The sequence below is a fragment of the Panthera tigris genome, chromosome F3, assembly GCF_018350195.1.
Source record: "Panthera tigris isolate Pti1 chromosome F3, P.tigris_Pti1_mat1.1, whole genome shotgun sequence".
Taxonomy (NCBI): Eukaryota; Metazoa; Chordata; class Mammalia; order Carnivora; family Felidae; genus Panthera; species Panthera tigris.
In genome coordinates this window covers 30,347,626-30,368,332 of record NC_056678.1, presented here as the reverse complement: position 1 = coordinate 30,368,332, position 20,707 = coordinate 30,347,626, and the positions used below count along the sequence as shown (strand labels likewise).

Below are 20,707 nucleotides of genomic sequence, written 5' to 3'. Positions count from 1 at the left end.
AGGAGAGCTTCTAAAGAGCACGAATTTAAATGTTATATGTTAACTTCTGAGCTTGGTGCCCGACCCACGGTAAGCTCTCAATTCTCAAAAAGTGTTATTGTTATTATCAACTGTCACCTGTCCCTCATTACATGCTGCTCAACACACAGAGGCCAGAGGCACACGTTGACGAGTTCAAAGGGAGGCCGAAGCTTTGCAGATGTACCGGCCACGGACAGTTGGGGAGCTTCGGTTCATGATAACCGGATGTGTCTTTCTCCTCCTTGCCTCTTGAAAGGACAGGCCATCCTTGTTGGTTGGTACTAAGGGATGGCCGTACATCCCAGTTTGGGTTTGTTTGTCATTTGAGCCCTTTCTCCAAGCCATCATCCCCAAGCACTGATCTGTGGCACTGCCCCACATCTTTAAGGCTGTGTTTTCCTGACCACACATTTCAACGCATACCCACTCAGAACCAAATGCAAACAATTTTGAATTCGTATGGGAGCAGTGAATAGCAAAAGGCCCTTCCTTGCAGAGTTAATAATATTCCGTGTGCAGGAGAGTTGTCAGATGGATTAAAATATATCCCTTCTAACGTCATGTTTTCTATCACTCTCTGAGCTTCTGAACAGTCGGCCTCTCTAGTGGAAGAGGGAAGGATTAGGGCCTGAGGCTGGGAGTCTGGGTGAGTCTAACAAGTTGACTTCATGTTCCTAGGAATGATGCAAGGCCTCTCACAGCGTACGAGCTAATGTTGCTCAAGTACTCAGAGAAGCGGAGGGTATCCATCTTGCCCACAACTCAGTGCCTTCCCTTGGTTACCTAAGGGAGCCCACTTACAACTCTATTACCCGGTAAATTAGGAGAGCGGTTCAGTCAGGTATATTTATCATGAAGAGAACTGAAGATAATTAATACACTGCATTGAATGCAAATTGCACCCACAGTACTTATCTCATTTCCAATTAGCACAAATGTTACAGCACTGCAGGCTTGTTATGGTTTTACCATGGGCTGGGTAATTAATTTCTGTGAGCCACATATCAGGCACCTGGTAATGCCGTTTATTAATAAATGTCACCCCAGGTATCGGTTTGTTAGAAGAGGTAAATAAATGGAATGCGCAGTTGTCTGCCCTGTGCGAATCTATTTTTACACCTCGCTGAATCTTTTCACTTGTTTGTTTATTGACTTGAGTGACTCCTGAGATTACAATGGCAAATAGAAGAAGATTCCCACCTGTCATGTGGCCTCAAAGAGGGGATTCCCTTTTCTTCCCCCTCGGGGATAGTCAGGTCGGTGAGTAGAGTTAGTCACGGGCCAGTTTGTGTTGCTTCAGAAAACGTTTTCCCAGATGAGACCCATGGGGAGAATCAGAAAGCAGCGACTTCTCCTGGCATCCCTGTCCCACCTGACAAGACTCTCTCACTTAACTCCTCCCCATCTGTGAATCTTGGAGGAGAGGAGATCTTCCAGACCCCCTTATTGGTGCCGCCATCCTGTCTCATCCTGGCCCCCTTTCCCTGCTCTGCTTCTCATTTGCACTCTTACTTCCTAAAAAGGGTTCTGGTCACCAACTCCAATGTGTGCATGAGGGCTGTTTCCCCACCCTGCCGAGCAGTCCTTGGACACCAGCGTGGCGTCCTACAATTAAACGCAATTCTGGCACAATCTACAAGGAGACAGCGTTGGATTCCACCGGCTAAGGGCTCAGTCCCGCAAGACTTTAGATGCCAGGTGCAAGCCCAGCTTCTCACTTGTGCTTCTGACCGACCCACCGTAAATCAGAGGCTCCCATGATCTCCTTCCCCTCTGGACTTGATTAATTCGCCAGAGTGGCTCACAGAACTCAGGGAGATATGCACTTACATTTATCAGTTTATTATAAAGGGATATGACAGAGGACACAAAGTAACATCCAGATGGAAGACATGCATGGGGCAATGTATTTGGGAAGAGTGTAGAACTTCCATGCCGTCCTGGCATCCCACTCTCCCCAGATCACCAATCACGTGTTCACCAACCTGGGAGCTCTCCAAACCCTTTCCCTTTGAGTTTTTTTTTTTTTAAATAGGGATTCTTTTTTTAAAAAGTCAATTTTATTATTTATTTTGAGAGGGAGCAAGCAGGGGAGGGGCAGAGAGAGGGAGAGAGAAAGGATCCCAAGAGGCTCTGCATTGTCAGTACAGATCCCGATGCAGGACTGGAACCCATGAACTGTGAGATCATGACCTGAGCTGAAATCAAGAGTCAGGTGCTTAACCGACTGAGCCACGCAGGCGCCCATGTCCCTTTGAGATTTTATGGAAGCTTCATTACATAGGCATGGTTGATTAAATCACTGGCCTTTGGTGATTGATTCAACCTCCAGCCCCTTCTCCTCCCTGGAGGTTGGGGATAGGACTGAAATTTCCAACCCTCTGGTCATGTGGCTGGGTCTCCTGAAAACCAGCCCCCATCCTTAGGTACTTTCTAAATGTCACCTCACTAACGTAACAAGACACATGTTTGTCTTCTGTCTTAGGAAAAGCTCAGTGCTAGAAATGGGGCCAAAGACCAAATATATATTTCTTATTATAAGTCACAATACTAGAGCTAACTAACCTGTGACATTGGGGACTCTATCATAAGGAGATGGGTAGGACTTGAAGGCCTTCGATAAAGCTGGGTTATTGAGCAGAAGTCCCGTATTTCTATGAATTTTTCCATATTTCTGACTTGTATCATCTCCCTCCATATTGGCAGGTGACATTAGATTTTTTTTTTTTTTGTAAAAAAAAAAACACTAATTAGCAGATTCTGACTGCATACTTACTATGGGTCAGGAACTTTCAGAGCTGGAGGGCTATGGGCTCAAATTCCATTTTATCAAAGTTTTTGTGGTGATGTCAGTTTTGCTGAGTAAACAGTTTCCTGTTTTTGCCCTGAGCCACTGGGCACCATAATCAGAAATCAGCAATTTCCACCCTACATTTTGAATTTTGTTCCTTGAGGAATTTGTCCCTTGAGGGCCCCACTGGGAAGAGCCTCTGCGATCTGAGTTCATGCGATCTGAGTGAAGTGCTTGCCTCAGTGCCTGGTACCCAGTAACTTGGCTGTGACTAGTATGATTGTTTTATCAGCACTGGTGACATTGTCTCATAGGTTCCTACAGGGAGCGATCATCTGTTTAGCAGATATTTATTGAGCACCTACTATGTGCCAGGCACGGTTTTGGCACTGCAGATGAAACAGACAAAAATGCTGGTCCTAGTGAAGACAGGACATGTTCTACCGGAGACAGGAAATAAACAAGTTGATCAGTAGAATATATAGTGTGCTAGATAGTTTGAGTGCTATAGAGAATACTAGGTAGGGAGAGGAGACTGAAAGTGGACGGGGGTTTCAGTTTGGAGGTGTCAGCTTTAAATAGGGACCTCAGGAAGGCCTCTCTGAGAAAGCGCTCTTTGAGCCGAGAGAGATACGAAGGAGGTCGGAGTTAGCTCCTAGATGCCTGGGGAAGGAGCCTTCTAGACAGAGGGCCTAGCAAATACAAAGGCCCTGAGACAGGAGGAAGCCAAGAACCCCAAGGAGGCCAGCAAGTCCAGAGTGAAGTGAGTGGGAGGAGCTGGGAAAGAGGAAGTCTCAGAAGTTACAACGGCTGGTTGGGTAGGGCCTTGTGGGAGGTTCTGGGAACTTCGTAGTTTGCTGTGACATAGGGTATGATAGAAAGATATTGAGCAGACGGAGATGAGATCTGATCTGGATTTTAAGAGGCTCTCTCTGGCTTTCATGTTCAGAAATAGACCATAGGAGGACAAGGGCAGAAGCAGGGAGACCAGTAAGGAGACGTATTAGTTTCTTATTGCTGCTGTAACAAATGACCACAAATTTAGTGGCTTAGAACAACACAAATTTATTATTTTACTGGTCAGGAGGCCAGAGTCCTAAAATCAAGGTGTAAGCAAGACTGTGTTCCTTCTGGAGGTTGTACAGCAAAGTCCATTGACTTTTGCAGCTGCTAAAGACTGCCTGCACTTCTGGACTCTTGGCTTCTTTCCTTGTCTTGAAACCAGCAGGACAGCATTGTCATCTCTCTTTCTCTGACATCTGTTTTCGTTGCCCCATTTCCTTCTTTGACTCCAACCCTCCTCTTTCCCATATAAGGACCCATGTGATTAAGTTGGCCTCATCTGTATAATCCAGGATCATCTCTCTGTCTCAAGATCCTTAAATTGATCACATTTGTAATGTCCTTTTTGCCATGTAAGGTCTTCACAATTTGGGGGGATTAGGATGTGTTCATCTTCAGAAGGCCATTATTCTGACTACTGTAGGGGTTAGTGCATTTGTGTAGGTGAAGGATGAAGGTGGTTTGGGCAAAGGTAGTGAGAAGCAGTTGGATCCTGGCTATATATATCCAGCTGCCTCATATCTTGGGCCAGTTTCAGCATGGAAGCTTCCAGAATTCTGTGGGTCTGTGGCATAGGCATCCCCTTTTTCATTGTCATTTAAGCTGACTTGGGCCTATTTCTCATCCCCCTGAAACTAAGGAACCATAGACAGTTGTGGTGGGAAGGAACTTCAAAAGCTATCAAATCTCCTATTATACCTTTATAAATTCTTGCTTTGTCCTGGGCCCATTGATAACTTCTTGAGTGGTTTTTACCAACTTTATATTCTTTTATTGATCCATGCAGCATTTCCTAGGCATCTGTTGAGTGTGCTGGTCTGTGCTATGTAAAAGTAGAAATAGAAAATATAAGAGTCATGATCCTTATCTCTGGGAGATAGGGACCTATTTGCAATCTCTTTGGAAAGAAATCAGAGAACAATTTTAGAGCCAAATGTGAATGAGAAATGAAAAATGCAAGATTCATGCATCAGTACCAAGGGAGTGAAGAATGTGGAGAGGCTTCTTGGAAGAAATAACAACAGGTCATGGATTTTTAGTTTTCAATGGGGACCCTGTCAAGAGAATTGCCAGCTTTTAATTTTGCTAAGAATGAGCATTAGAGAAATTCTTACCATCCCTATTCCTATCATTTTATAATAGGTAGGACATTTAAGCATCCAAGATATAAAAAGGACGTGAGCTCAGAATAAAGGGGGAATCTCCTGCATAAAACATTTTTAGCTTTATAAAACCTCAATGCTTTATTTTTCTCATTTCATGAGAGTCATTGTGGATTGGCACACCTCAGCCTAGAGACAAAAGGTTGTTTGGGTTGTTTATAGTTTGGATTTCTGACTTCATTGAACGTTACTCTCTCCTTGTATTTCTTTGGGCTCTGACTTCAGATGGCTGGTGATCGGATGACCAGGATCTGGTGTCTTGCTTGTGGATATTCTTAATTTTTTTAATATTTATTTATTTTGAGAGAGAAAGAAGGAGGGGCTGAGAGAGAGAGAGAGAGAGAGAGAGAGAGAGAGAGAGAATCCCAAGCAGGCCCCGCACTGTCAACACAGAGCCTGACGGGGGCTCAGTCCCACAAACCACAAGATCATGACCTGAGCTGAGATCAAGAGTCAAACGTTTAACTGACTGAGCCACCCAAGTGCCCATTGTAGATACTCTTGAACCTTGTCCTGCTACTGGCTCCTTTACCAGAGGGAATTTGGGGAGGCCAAGGAGGAAAGAGAAATGAAGACCAGTTTGCACTGGGGCATCTGTGGCCATCTTGTGGTGAGCAAGTGGTTGGCCCAAGTGATAGTCTAATTCGACATGGAGATTTTGGGATATTCTGTGGGGTTCAGTCGTCATGATTTTGTTAGTTTCCCATGGCTTTTACAACAAATGACCGCAAACTAGGTTGCTTAAACAACAGAAGCTTATTCTCTTATAGTTCTGGAGGCTGAAGCCTGAAATCAAGGTGTCAGCAGGGCCATGCTCCCTCTGAAGGCTCTAGGGAGAAAGGCTTCCTCACCCTTCTTAGCTCCTGGGGTCGGCCAACAATTCTTCGTATTCCTTGGTTCACAACTGCCATCACCACAGTTTCTGCCTCTGTCCTCCCACAGCGTTCTCTCTGTGTATCTACCCGTCTGTATGTTTGTCTCCTCTTATAAGAACATCAGTCACTGGCATTAGGGCCCCTCTAAGCAAGCAACCCCCCATCTTAACTAATTATATCTGCAAAGGCTGTATTCTCAGATGATATCACATTCTGAGGTTCTGGTGGATTTGAATTTTGAGGAGACACCATTTTGGGCTGAAGGGTGTTCCTTCAAAATTCATATATTGAAGACAAGCCCCAGTACCTTAGAATATGACTGTCTTTGGAGATGGGGCCTTAAAGCACGAACTAGGGAAAAATGAAACATTGGCGTGGGCCCTGATCCAATCTGACTGGTGTTCTCATGGAGGTTAGGACATGCAGAGACAACCAGGGATGCCCACACGTGAGGAAAGACCACGTGAGGACACATGAAAGAGGCGGCCATCTTCAAGCTGAGAAGAGAGGCCTCTGGAGAAACCAAACCTGCCAACACCTTGATCTTGGACTTTCAGTCCCCAAAATGGTGAGAGAATAGGTTTATGTTTTTTAGCCCACTTAGTCTGTAATATTTTGTTATGGCAGCCTGGGCAGACTAATACAGACACCATTCCATCAGTCCCATGCCTGATAGCCTTTATTTTTAGCTTAGGCAACCCAGTGTATGATGGAGGGATTCCAAAGTGGATCTCCAGAGGTCTGTGCTTTTTGTTACCATTTGCTCCATATCTGTTCCTACGTATGGGATAGATGCGCCGTGCTTGCAGGGTGGGCTGGCAAGGGAGGGGAGGGAATGGGTGCTTTGACACCAGATGCTGTGAGATGGCAGCACTCACATAGACATCCGGAGGCCATTGTCACTGGGCAGATTCTGCTTAGGTAAATTATGGATTTGCCACGTTGAGTGTTCTCTTTAGTCCCACGTTCAGCAGCCATGTGTACATATTAGGGCCTGTGAGAGAGGGCTGGGGTGGGGGTCCTAACAGCACTGGTTTCCCTGCTCCCAGCCTCATTATGGCTCCCAAGGAACTCTGTCTGACCCAGGCCAGCCCTGCCCCCTTTCTGCACCCAGTAAACATTGCCGGTTTGCTTTCTCATGAATATGGATTTCCATCATCCCTCACTGTAGGGATAGATGTTGGGGGCAGAGCTGTTGATTACATTTTCAGCCAATCATGCCCATTAGCAGCGCAGAGCAATGGGCATTATGCCTCTTCAGTGAGGAGCCATTTGCATTTGGTTGGGCCCTGCTTTCTTTCTGAGCATCCATGGACCCTCAGCGCACTCAATTACTCCTGCATCCGGCTCTTCCTCTGTGATGCTCTTTTGCTTTCTAAGTGTCTTGATTGGATTCGCCAAATAGCTTGGTGCTAACTACAGCTGCTTAGCATATCCCTGGGTGGAGGGTGATAAGGACATCAGGGCTTGGGGTGGCTGAAACCAGCAGCTAAGCTAAGATCTTTTCCTTTCTCTTTCTGCCCACACCTCTCCCCACCACCCCTACTGAAAGAATCCCCAGTCGTGTGGAGGGAGTAGCCCCAGCAGGCCTGGAGGTACATGCTGGTACATTTTGCGTCTTTGTAGGTGGGGGAGCTAGAGGCCTTCCGCCCAGAATTCCTTGTCCAGTTCCTGATTCTCCACCTTGCTCCTGGGAATGTTGGTTTCCTGGCTGCTTTGGGGCTGGAGGAATCTCTGGGGTCTGGCCCAGTTAGATGCCAAGTATCCTGCACCACTTCGACTTCCGAGAAAGAGGCGGGGGGTACTTGGGCCTAAGCAGAGCCCATCGGGAAAGCAGTCTCCCCTTCTTTTGCAGATATTCCAGCGGAATCATCGGGCCATATGGAAAAAACGGAGGCTTGACCTGGGAGGCGGGCGTTTTCACGTCCTGTTCACAAATCCTGGCGATCAATAATGTGGGAAGACAATGGGAATGCCACAGGGTCTCTTTCTGTCTCTCGCAGGATCATGTTATTTTTAACCCCCTTCTGCTGCCTGTGGTCCTCTGGAAAGCCTGTCTCCAGAGTCACAAACGTTTGTTTGCTCTTCTTAAGGTTGAAGCCATTTTCCCTCCCTGCTCTGGGCATCGCCTGTACGTAACCCCCTACCCACACACCCCCGCCCCGCCCCGAGTTCTGCTGTGTTACTGGGGATGCCGTTTTGTTTTCTTTCCCTCCTTTGTTTTTGCCTCTTCAAGAAAATGAAAGTGAGCACCTGAGAAAGAGAGAGAGAGAGAGAGAGAGAGAGAGAGAGGAAAGCAGAGGGGGAAGACTGCGAGCACCAAATGATCTGAGAATGATAAAGGAAGGTTACCTGTGTGTTTGTCAACAAGACGAAATAAATAAGAGCAAAAAAAAAAAAAAAGGACAGCAGTCAAAGGCAATCAAATATGTATTTAATTAAAGCAAACATAAAAATAAAAGTTACATGTTGAATCAATAAACTGCACTTTTTTCTACATGCATTTTGAACAAGACAGATCAGAATCTTGCATGATGAAGACATAATGTGTCATAATAATTAGGAACACAGACAAAAGAACAGCTAATCAGCATGCAAATGTATGCAGTTCTGGTGATTCAGATGAGGCAGATTTCTACCTCTTTTTTGCTTGATTCATCTTCATTGCTAATCATCTGAAGGCTGCCAAATGTTCACTGACACTAATGTATTATAGGTCAAGAGAGGCAGGTCTTCACCTATTACCCCCCCAAACAATATGCTTCCCTTCCCTGTTTCCTCTTCAGGATTTTCAGCAATCACTGCCAGATGCAATCAGACTCCTTGAATAGGAGCAACTGAGGCTTGTTTGTGGCTCGGATTCATTAGAATCAGGAGGCTGAAGAAAGGAATAAATTACTTAATTGCACAAAAAAGTTGCAGCCAAAGTGACGGAGAGAGAGACTGATTGTGTAGATGCGCATTAGGCCACTCTTGGAATGGGGCGTCTTAGAATAGCTGGTAGTTTGGCCTCACAGATTCAGACAGATTTGGGTGTCCTCCAAAACAGATGGCTCCACATACCATCTATTCTTCTCTTTGTCAGGTTTTACCATTTATTTGATCTTGGCCCCTCTCTGATGCTGGTTGTATTAGTTGTAACACAAATATGCATTCAGATCATATCCATTTAGTCTGGCCTCTCTCAACTTCTGTTCTTCATCTTTCTCTTTCTTTTTTCTTTTCTTTCTTCCTTTCTTTCTTTCTTTTTTTTCCTTAGGAGATGGTCAAGTAGAATAAAACCCTTGCTGTCCACCTCCTGAATGCTCCTTCCCATGAAATGCAGGCATGGGTGGGAAGTTTGCACGAGCCTGTGGTGCAGGGACGTGAGCCCAGCCTGAACAGAGGAGGAGGGAAGAGTTGCTTCAATGGGGCAAAGAAAGAAAAAAAAATAATAAGTCAGTGTGTTTTCAAACCACCGGGATATCTTTCTGGCCTCGGACTAACAATCTGTTTAAAGAAAAAAAAAAAAAAGCACACTATGAACCAGGGCTGTTCACACAGAACCAAGGAAGAGGAAACAAAACCATGCTGAAGAGCCTTGCAAATGCTTCCTCCCTTTCCTCGGACACTCTGGCATGTGTCTCCAGCCATGGCGCCTCTGCCTCAGGCCTTCTACTCAGGTTTTTGGTCATGTGCCCGACTTGCGGGTGGTCTTAAGGTCTTGAAGAAGTCACTTCACTTTCTCTCTGAGGTCCCTGCATTGCTCGTAGCTGCCCTCTCCGTGTGTCTATGTGTGTATATGTGGGAGTGGGCCTGTGGTTGGGGGGGTGGGGGGAGTTGTTTGGAGGAACGGGTTGATAGAAGACAAGAGGCCCTGGCAGGGAAGAGATTGGGAAAGAAAGAATTATGTTAGATTTTTATTTGGGGGGGGGAGGGAAGCATGAGAGAGAGAGAGGGGACTGTTCTGGTATTGTTGAAAAAGCAATGGGCTCAGTTGGTTTATCCAGCTGTGTTCTGTCACTTCTTCTCTCAACCTCCCTTTGCTCTTGCCAATCAGTGTTCCCTCGCCTGATAGTCTGTTTCTCCAGATCTTTCCGAGCCTGGGTCGCCCCATCATTCGGGTCTCAGCATCAAGCCCACATCCTCAAAGGGTCCAGCTCTGCCCTCCTAAGGTCAATTAGTGGTCACCCATCCACTGTCATCTCTACCTTGTTACCATGTTTTTATTTCCTTTATAGCTTTTAGTACTATCTGAAGTTTATTGTTATAAACACTATTTACTTATTTATTTAATTTTATTTACATGTATACTATCCATTGGCCTATTAGAGGATAGGTTTTGTTTGCATTTTAGTCTCCTATCCTCAGTGTCTGTACCCAGGTCTGGCCTTCGGCAGACACGCAATACCTATGTGTTGTTTAAAACAATTATTTCTGGGAACAAAGGTCGCCTAGAGATCAAGTCACATTAACCGTCAACTCCAAGAGGTTCCCCCAAGTTATTTACGGAGTTGTGATACTGTGGCAGATTTTGCCAGAGGCTAAAATGTGGGCCACTGGTCTCCTTTGGTTGTAAAGATATTTTTCCCCTTTCCCCTTAATTGATGGGTAAGCCAGGTAGTGGCTTCTTGGAAAGAAAAGACATTTCTTCTTTTGAGTTCACGGTTCATGTTGTGTCCGCTTGCTATGAGCTGGGGGTCCGCCATCTTTGTGGTTCTGTGCCAGCCTCTGGGTGGGAGCAGGAAGGCTGGAGGTCTGGGTGATGTGAGGAAAGTGGGGAGGAGGAAGAGGAGAGCAGAGAAGGGGAGATGAGAAAATAAGGACGTTCTAGACAAAGGAGGGTCAGAAGGCTCCTCCTCGGGTTGACATTGCAGACGTTAGACTCTGGAAATTAGAGACACTGCAAAGGACCCTCACAATAGCTGAAATGCTGAGTGGAGTGCCGGGTTCATCTCTATTAATTATATGGCCTAACCGCTTTCTTTTCCAGGAGCTGAATAAGCCGAGAGGGTCATGGGGAAAGGAGTTTCCTCCTCTGGTTGGATCGTGCCCTTTAAAAATTCTTATGTAGACCAAGGTTCCAGTTACTAAGAGTTGCATCTCCCACCCCGGAGCCCTATTCAGGGCTGGGTGTGAGTTGTAGCAGGGAAGTGAAGGAGAAGTCCTTGTCTGCTGATTTAGAGTATCACGTGGGCCATTAAAAAAAAAAAAAATAAAACGAAACAAGTTCTTCTTTTTCTAGAACTTGCCGTGACTGATATAAATGGAAATTAAATTCATCTTGGGGCTTGTTTTTCTTTCTGTGTCTTACAGTTGGAATGATTCCTTTCTCCCAGGAAGCTCAGCGAGGCATTTCCCAACGGCCTTGATCTCATTTCCAACTTCAGGGGACCCACGGGGTCACAGATTTACGGGGAGAGGAGCGGGGGGCAGGTCCTGAGTGAGCAGCTCAGCTCCGGGCATTTTAATTCCACATGGAGTTGGCAGAGAGAAGGCCAGAGCAGGCCCCAGACCATCTAATCCCTTATCGCGAGGACCCCAGCTCCATGCCAAGAACTCGACTTTTGGAGAATGGCAGTCTCCTTGGGGGAGGCTCTCATCTCTGCAGGAAGCCAGCAGGCAGAATGGACACCACCAGATAGAGCCTTCTGTAGCCAGTCCAGAGGCATCTGATTATTCAGTGGATGATTTTTTTTCTGGTCCAAATAAGCCTCATATCCCTTCATCAGAACAAAGCTGGGCTTTCCCACTCTCCGGCTGGCGGAGATAGCTGTCTTAGGCTCCTTGGAAAAAGCTCCATGGTTACCTTTCTTTCCCTTTTCCTTAGATCTTTTTGTTTGTTTGTTTGTTTTCTTTCTCATAAAGTAAGAAAGACATTCTTCTGTGCCTTGGCAGACAGCTGTCTGAGGTCCTTCCTCTACTGGGGTCTCACCGTTGGAACCCCCCCACCAGCCCCTCCCAGTCAAACAGGCCACAAAAGCTCCTCCTGCCTTGCTTTCACACCGTGTCTGAGGGAAGGAGCCGATCTCTGCGCCAGCAAGTGAAACCTTGGCACCCTCTCAAAGAAACCTGAAGTGAGAAGGGTTCAAGAGGGAGGTCGCTTTGTGCCGAAAACCTCCCGCCGCAGTCTCCCCACCAGCTTGTCCGAGGGCCTCCTGTGGGGGCACCGGAGAGGTGGGAACTTGGTGGAGATTGTGTCCGCCCTGGCTCCTTTCACCATTGCTTTAACTTTAAAGAACCTGAAGTAAAAGATTCCCATGGGATAAAGGAGAAACCCAAGCCCACTCCCCTCCCGTCCGTGCCTGCTCTGGATTGGAGATTTCAGTCTCAAAATGCCTCACTTCCCCTAACCACCAAGTTAGTTCACTGACCCTCTACCTGGAAATGCCATAACCGAATGGCCTCTCTGTTCATGTCGCAGGTTAATGTTTCTTTAGCACAAATACACATTTATTGTCAGAAGCCGGGAATCAGATAATTAAATCACCATCCTGTTGGAGTCCAGGAGGCAAGAGAGACATGTAAGAGATTAACTTTCAGTCCAGGGTGATGGGTAGCTGGATGTCTCTGGCTTAGCCTGGAAGTTCCCAGGCAGAAGCTCTTCCTGCATTGGACCTGCTCCATGTGCTATTGAGGTTATTAAAGGCTCTTGATCCTGGTGACCCATGGCCCCACCTTTCTCAGACTCAGGGGTAGGGAAATTGGCAATTAAACCCCAGTTGGTGTGACTATTAGAAGAACAGAGAACCACCCTGAACCTCTTCTCATTTCACTCATGCAGGGTGGTGACCAGTTCTGAAGGCGGAGGAGGAAACTTCCATGATGTCATGGGAACAGGTGCTACTATCCACTATTGCCCCTTTTCTTGAAAAAGGTGAATAGTGAAGGCTCCATGTTTTAAATGTCTAACTCTTGGGTTTGAATGTTTTCTTTCTCCCCTGGGAGGAGAACGTCTCATGGCATCAGCAGCTACGTTCAGAATTAATTGCCAAAGCGAGAGGAGATCACATCTCTGTTGCGCAGCCGTTCACAAGCCAGGGAAACTACAGGAAGAGTAGAATCAGAAGGTACATTTTATCTTGGCACATGGAAGAAGGAAACAGAGAAAGATGGTGGTAATGGTTGTCTTTTTTGTCATTTGAAGGAAAAATAAGGAGAAATGAGCATTTAGATATTGCTTGACCCATGGTAGGAGGTGAAGAAGTATCCCTCTGTGGGTGCTAATGTCCTGGCACAGGAGACTCATGAACTAAAGTCTCTCTGGTTTTCTTTTTGTTGTTATTTATTTATTTATTTATTTATTTATTTATTTATTTATTTTGAGTGGGGGGAGGAGGGGAGGGGCAGAGAGAGGGAGAGAGAATCCCAAGCAGGCTCCACACTGTCAGCACAGAGCCCAATGCAGGGCTTGGTCTCATGAACTGTGAGATCATGACCTGAGCTGAAATCAAGAGTTGGACACTTACCCGCCTGAGCCACCCAGGTGCCCCAAAATCTCTCTGTTTTAATGACATGTGGAGGGTCCATGCCTAAGAAGAATGTTGGACTTGATGAACTCTAGGCCCCCATTCTTTTGTTTTAAAATGTTTTTATTTATGTATTTATTTTTGAGAGAGAGAGAGAGTACAAGCAGGGGAGAGGGGCAGAGAGAGAGGGAGACAGAGAATCTGAAGCAGGCTCCAGGCTCTGAGCTGTCAGCATAGCGCCTGATGCGGGGCTCAAACTCACGAACCATGACATCATGGCCTGAGCCAAAGTCGAACGCTTAACCGACTGAGCCACCCAGGTACCCGCCACCCACCCCCAACATTCAACTCTTCAAGTTCCACTTGTCTATAAGGTAATCAACATCATTGACTCGGTGCCCCTTCCATGCAGGAGGTGGTGCCCCTCCCGGCTGCCAATGTCTACTTTGCTCTAGTTGGAATCTGAAAACTTAGGCCAAGGAAATGAAAGCAGTGTGGTGTGGGAAGAGTATTGGATGGTGGGGTCAAAGCCATTTTAAGTTCAGTGTGGGCAATTATTCCTTGAGCAACTACATGTTATGGCCCTGCCCCAGTGCTCGTGTGGGGAGGTGGGGACGAAGAAGCTGAGTGGGGGCTTGCGGAGGTCCTCTGTGATGAGGCCGGACAAAGTTGGAACAGGCCCTCTGCACGGGAGACCCCACAGCCCTGGGGTTGCTCCTCGTCTGTTAATGTCTTGGGGCTGGTGGGCTCAGACAGGCAGGGCTAGCCGCCTACGTAGGGAAGTTGGTGGTGTTGCTATTATTTGGTTTTGAAGGAGGCCATGACTTTTGTGTAAAACAGAGGTGTAAAAGGCTGCGGTCCTTTTGTGTGTGGCCACAGCACTACATCACCCTGCAATTCTCTGAAGGCTCCTAAGGAACTCGCGCCGGCACATGAACTCATGGCCTCTCTCCTGGCCTCCTCCCTCACTGCCCGCCCAGGCCGCCTTTGTTTTGACATCTTTTTAAACTCTCCTCTCCATGTTTCCTGTTTTCATGGATCTTCCCCTTCTGCTGTATTTTTCCTGTGTCTGTTTGGTCTCCCAGATGTTGCGGCCACTGGTTATTTTGGTAGCTATCTGGTCATCACAAGATCTACAAAAAAAAAAAAAAAGAAAAGACAATGGAAAAATCCTATATTGGAAAAAAATTTCCATACATGAGTCCTGGGTTTCATGATGGGCCACCGCGATGTTTCAGATGCATAGCCTGAGTGTTGTAATGACGGAGCCAACCAACTGAGATGCAGTAAACTCAGTCAAAACACCCACAGTTCTTTCAGATTGTGCCACTTCCTTGGAACCCATCGCAGCCGCAAGCACGAAGTTGGCGCTCGCTGAACGTTGGCTGAATTAAACTTGTTAAGCACCGGACCCTCCCTGGAGAGATTATTTTTAGGTGTCACAGCTCACGGTCCTTTTTACCATTTCTCCACGAGCTGTCATGTAGAAGAAAATGAACGGGTACAGCAATCCGGTCAATGATGGTGGAGGCCATGCTTGTCTGTATACGCGAAATAAGAGAAATCCCACAGAAGACATATGTTGCTCCGATGGGGACTCTAATAGATCTCTGGCACCAGGACGGCCGACAGTGCCTGGGAATTTGGCCTGAGAAAGGCCTATAGGAAGAGTCTCATTAGTTAATTCAGTGCAGGCCAGATCCTGCAGGTAGGGAAACTGTTTCCTCAGACACCATTCAGTCAGCGACGCTGCAGGTAGTTGTGGTGGCACAGCGGGGCCGTGGATTCCTCCCCGTGAGGAGGGGTGTTTTCTCCCTGCCCTGACCACAGACCGTGTTCCTGTCCAGAAGACCGACTTCAGACGGGGTGACGGTACAACTCGCTCTTCACATCTCACTCTTGCGTACCTGCCACGGGGCAGACCTGGCATGGTGTGTGACTGCTGACAAAACGGACGCACGTCTTTCAGTGGATTTTCCCAGCACTCCACAGATTAGGTAGCGGAGGCATTATCCTCTTGCGTGGTTGGGCTGAATCTCAGGGCTCCAAGGGGCCAAGAGGAAGAGCTGAAAGAGTAGGAGGTAGAAAGCAGGCCTTGGGAGCTCTCACCATGTGTCTTCCTGTTTGTGGCCACCTTATCCCACATTCAATCCATGGAAAAGTCTTAGGGGCTCTACCTCCTAAACTGTTTCTCAAATTCATTGTCCTCCCCCCACCCCCCGCCATTCCACAATCATAGGTGACTCTTAGCTACGGAGATCTGTATTTTCTAGAAGTAAGAAGTTGGATTGGTGGAGTGAATGTTGTGAATAAAGGGAATAGCCTGATGCATCACCTGTGTTAAGGGCATAAGACTTAATTCACCCCCGTGGTGGTTGTCTCGTGTTTAGTGAAAACATCCTTGCACATCCTCTCCATATACACAGGAGCCTTAAATTCATTTGCGGAATAATCAACCTCAGTGACTTATCCCGATATGTTGAATTGTCTTGTGAGGTGCTCAGGGTGAGGTTTTGGGGTGGGTATTTGTTTTGGTTGCTTGATTTGCTGCAGCTTCATGAAAGGTGTCGCTGTAGGAATGTTCTTCAACTCTTTTCCTATGTTCCTGTGATGCTTTGTATTGTATATCAGGGACATTTTGGCAATAAGGAGGACTGGTTTTCCAATCATGACTCGAAGACCCTTGCCGGAGAACCTTAAGAGCAGGGTTGAGAGCTCCTGGGCTCCAAGGGGGAAGCAGAAAGAAAATTCCTCACATTTCAGGATGTTAATAATAGCAGTGGCATTTACTGAGGTCAAGACCCTGTTCGAAGTTCTTCAGATGAATTGCAGATCACACCTTTAATCTTTACAGCCACCCCATGAGGTAGACTCTATAATTTTCATTTTATGGATGAGGAAACTGAGGCACAGAGAGGCTGATTAACTCGCCCAAGGTCACACGGGTGGTTCCACATTTTGTCAAATTTGGGAACACTTCTATTCAGGTTTTCTCATATATGATTTTTAAATATGTTATGAAGTGACTTTAAGAGTATTCGTGGGAGCCATTCCGACACTCGGTTCGCAGTGAGTACACCAGGGATTGCAAACCACACAAATATATTCCCACAAAACCCAGACTCCATGTGTCGCCAACTCGGCTTTCACTTGGTTGAGTCCCCAAAATGCCTGCAGCCACTCCTCTACCACCTGGGGGAAGGTTGGAATGGAGTCAGAGTAGAAAGAGGGAGATGTCTTAACTGACTCTCACTTCCTAAAACAGCTTACTTTTGCAAATTTTATAAAACCGTGTGATCGCATCAACTCATTGCAGTGGTCTCTCTCGAGGTCTTTGAAATGGTCGGCGTGAGGCAGGGGCCCCGAAACTTGCACTCATTAGCCTTACAATAAATTAACCCCTGATCACGAGATAGGTACAGGATTTATGTCCTCACACACGTGCACACACAAATGGTAGCCGGGTGCAGGTCTCGTGCCTGTCTTCCGCCGCCAATCCAATCGAGTATTACTGTGACAGGAGAATACCTCACTTGGAGATAATATGAAAGGGCTACATTTGAAATGCTTTGTGGAGCTGAGGCTTGGGTTAAGTGATTTCCCCACCCTACCTTTTCCTACAACAGCCCTGTTAGACGGGGATCATTAGCCCCACTTTGTGCACGTGGGGGCTGAGGCTCAGAAGAAGTGCACAGGGGAAAGAACCAGCTCTGACAGTCACTTTTACTGTAGGAACTAACGATGGCCTCTTTAAAAAGCACGAATAAGGATCATGTTTCATGGCCTCAAGAGGATGGAATAGCAAAGAGCTTACTGCTCCTTAGGGGAAGTTAAGCACATAATGATAGGTTGTTGCATTGGTTGGGATTAGTTTTGGCTGTGAGTGGCAGACAACCCCTAAATAGCAGTGGTGGAAATCACATGGATATTTCTCACTCATGTGAAGGTCAGGTAGCTGGTCCACCATCACCAGTGGCTAAGTTCCTTTTGTGGTATTACTCTGCCATCCTCAACAGGAGACTTCTAAGTCATGACCCAAAGTGGCTGCTATAGTTTCAATCATGAGTTCTACATTCTAGCCGGCAGAAGGAGTAAAGGACAGAAGCAAGATAGCCTTTTTTACAAGTACCCTTACTTACTGAGAACTTTGTGTATATACACATGCATGCAACTTCTACCCCTATCTACAATCCCATTGGCCAGGACTTTGTCATATGGCCACACCAAGATGCAAAGGAGACTGGGAAGTGTAGGTTTATTCTGGGCAACCATGGATGAAGATAAGCGCCGTGGGATAAGGGTAGAAATGATATCGGGGCACAGCTCGCACAATTGTCTTGTGCTGTATTTCATCATATTATGCTTTTGATGGTCTCAAGAAGATTTCATTCTCTTTGAAGGCAGGAGTTCTGTTCTATATTTATCACAGAATCATAGATATTTCCGAGTGAGAGAGGTCCATATAGATCATCCAGTTCAGTGATTTTCAAACTGCTTTTTGTCAGTATATTTCCTTTTTTTAAAAGAAATTCTTTATGGGGCCCCGATATGTGCTTTAAAAGCAATATATTATTTAAATAAATGTCTTAATTTCTGAGTTGTAGCATTTTCTTAGTTTAGAATCAGTCAAAACTCAAGTTAAAGAATTGCAAGTATCTGATGTGTTAATATTTGATACATGATACATATGAGGGTGTATTTTCCGCTGGCATATAAATAGTTTTTAAATCCACTTTTAATGATGAAATTCAATACAATATTTTCAGAACACCTTCAAACTTGAGCTTGAAAATGACCAGTCAAACCCAAACTTCTTTCACAGCAAGGATTGTGAGGCTTAAAGTGGCGAAGTGATTTGGTAACATCCCAGAGCTAGGTGGTGGCAGAAGTAGGCTAAAATCAAGTTTGTGAGTCAAGGAGTTTGGGCTAATTTTCAACATGGTGCCAGGTGCCAAGTACTTCTTATTAAATCTGTCTATATTGCCTAGGAGACTGTTGGGTACAGAGAGGCCACCTGATACATATTTGTTGTAAGAGAAAGACCTTTTCTTAATGATGAGATATGTCCAAACAAGGAGTGTAGAGACCCTTAGGGTCACGGGGTCATTATTTAAGATGGAGGGAATGACAATATCTAACAGCTGTTTGGTTCTTTCTCTCTTTACAGGGTGCTTTTATATACCTCATCTCATTTAATTCTTTCAAAGAGCGTTTCAACAATTAGGGCATATATTATTCCTATTTTATAGATGAGAAAACTGAGGCTGTTGAGTGACTTTGCCCAAGAACACCGGGCAGATGAGTGATGGAACTAGGAGTTACATTTCCAGAGCCACATTTTCTGAGTCCAAATCCAAATCTCTGTTCCTAGTTCTCACCGTGCTTGTTGAGTTTTTCGTGCGCTTCTTGCCTTTTCCTGCGTTGCACCTCTTTGGAGGATACCAATCCCACTGTAGTCTATGGAGTTATGTTCCAGTCTATTTACATGACCTATGATGTGAATGGCATCCTTACAACAGGGAGGGGGTAAACCTTGCCCCCATCCCCACCATTTAAGTCCTGCCTTCCTCACTCTCCCTGGCTTGGTACAGGTGGGGCTTAGAGTCCTCACTAGCCAGTGCGTGTATTGCAGTGACAAGTGCAGTTGTGGGCTGAGCTCAGATCTGAAGCCAAAAGAGCTGGGTTTGAGTCCCGCTTTCATCATTAACTAGCTATGTGGCCTTGGGTAAGTCCCTCTTCTCTCTGAGTTGTCTGCTCAGTAAAATATGGTAAAACATTTATGGTCATGTTAATCATTATATGTATCCAGCTCTGTATCTCTAGACAGCATTGTTCACATGCTGTATGTACCCCACCCTGCCAGCTTCTGGAGGGCATAGGTGCTGGGAGTAGTGAGTAGGGAGGGATGCACGTTGGTGGGGTTGGCTGATTTGCCCTCCATGTTAATAGAATCAGGGAATAATCCCGAAATACCATGCTGTTTCTCCCAGTATCTCATGATCACTATGGTTATTGATTTTGATGCTGTTCTTGGTGAAGGCTGGACCTAGCTGATTGGCTCCTGGCATGTAGAATACATTCTTTAAAAAAAATTTTTTTTTAATGTTTATTTATTTTGGAGACAGAGAGGCAGAGCGTGAGTGGGGAAGGGGCAGAGAAAGAGGGAGACACAGAATCTGAAACAGGCTCCAGGCTCTGAGCTGTCAGCACAGAACCCTACGCGGGGCTCGAACCCACAAACCGCGAGATCATGACCTGAGCTGAAATCGGATGCTTAACCAACTGAGCCACCCAGGTGCCCCTAGAATACATTCTTTTAATCCTTATTCATTCAACAGATACTTATTGAGGGTCTCCTGTGTGCCATGTGTATTCAAGGGGCTGGGGATGATACAGCTCTACACGAAATTGATCAAGTCCTTGCCCTCAAACAACTTATAATCCTGTGGGGGAAAGGAAAGAGACCAGAGGCAAAGAAACACAAAAGTATGTAATACAATATAAGGTAGTGACAGTTTCTCTGAAGACAATGAAGAAGGGTAAAAGGTTAGTTAGTGAGGGGTGAGACTGTGTGTATATGTTTGATGTTTGATGTGTGTGTGTGTGTGTGTGTGTGTGTGTGTGTGTGTGCATGTGAGAGTATATGTGGGACAAGGGAACAACCTCCCTGAGAAGGAGATCTGAATTAGAAGAGTGAACTATGTGGTTATCAGAAGGAAGAGTTAAGTTCCTATGTTCTTGGGAAATGTTTGGTTGATGTTAAATAAATAATTATTCATGGATCTTGGGCCAAGTCTGTTCAAACTCCACTTTCCCTTCCCATGGACCCCCAAGTCCAAATGGCTCCAAAAGGGCCTTTCCAGCATGAGCCTCACTCTCTCCTTCATCTGAGTGTCTCACTGCCTCCTACGCATCAAGTCATTCTCATCACTCTGCTTTGGCCTGGCCTGTGAGGGTCTCTTTGCCATGACTGCTCCATGAAGTCTTCTCTCATGACTTCTTGGGTCTCTCCTTTCTGGGCATTTGTATTCTACTTAAAGCCTATGCCTCTTCGTTTGCACATACTTTGTTTCATTCATGTTTTTTGTCTTTGCCTCTTCAACTGCAGCTCAGTAGTTTGGAAGTGAGCTGTCTTAAACTTCTTCTGGATCCCCTGTGGGATCTCTTGGTGGAGACTGGACCCTCTGCCATGTGAAGTCCATGGCAGGTGCTCAATAACCTTTGGATATCGATTAATTGAAAAATTATTTTCTCCCTGGATAGAAGGGATTGGAGGTAAGCCGGTGTGATAAGTTGCAAACGATGGCACAAATTCCTCCCATCAGGATGTGATGCCCATTTCCTCAG

General features: G+C 46.0%; 1 protein-coding gene across 12 annotated transcripts in view; it reads left to right on the top strand.

Moving 5' to 3' along the window:
- RPS6KC1 (ribosomal protein S6 kinase C1) overlaps positions 1-20,707 on the top strand; it is a 317,520-nt gene that overhangs the window by 239,699 nt on the left and 57,114 nt on the right. For 2 of the 12 annotated variants that reach the window (XM_042976425.1, XM_042976426.1), the window contains one exon: positions 7,768-8,326. The exons of 1 other annotated variant lie outside the window; for it this stretch is intronic. In XM_042976425.1, the coding sequence (XP_042832359.1) occupies positions 7,768-8,155 (388 nt within the window). In that variant the 3' untranslated portion in view covers positions 8,156-8,326. Of the gene's footprint in view, positions 1-7,767; positions 8,327-10,884; positions 10,911-12,675; positions 12,699-20,707 lie in introns of those variants that run through there. 9 more of the 12 variants (XM_042976408.1, XM_042976410.1, XM_042976423.1 and 6 more) reach the window with 7 other exon arrangements.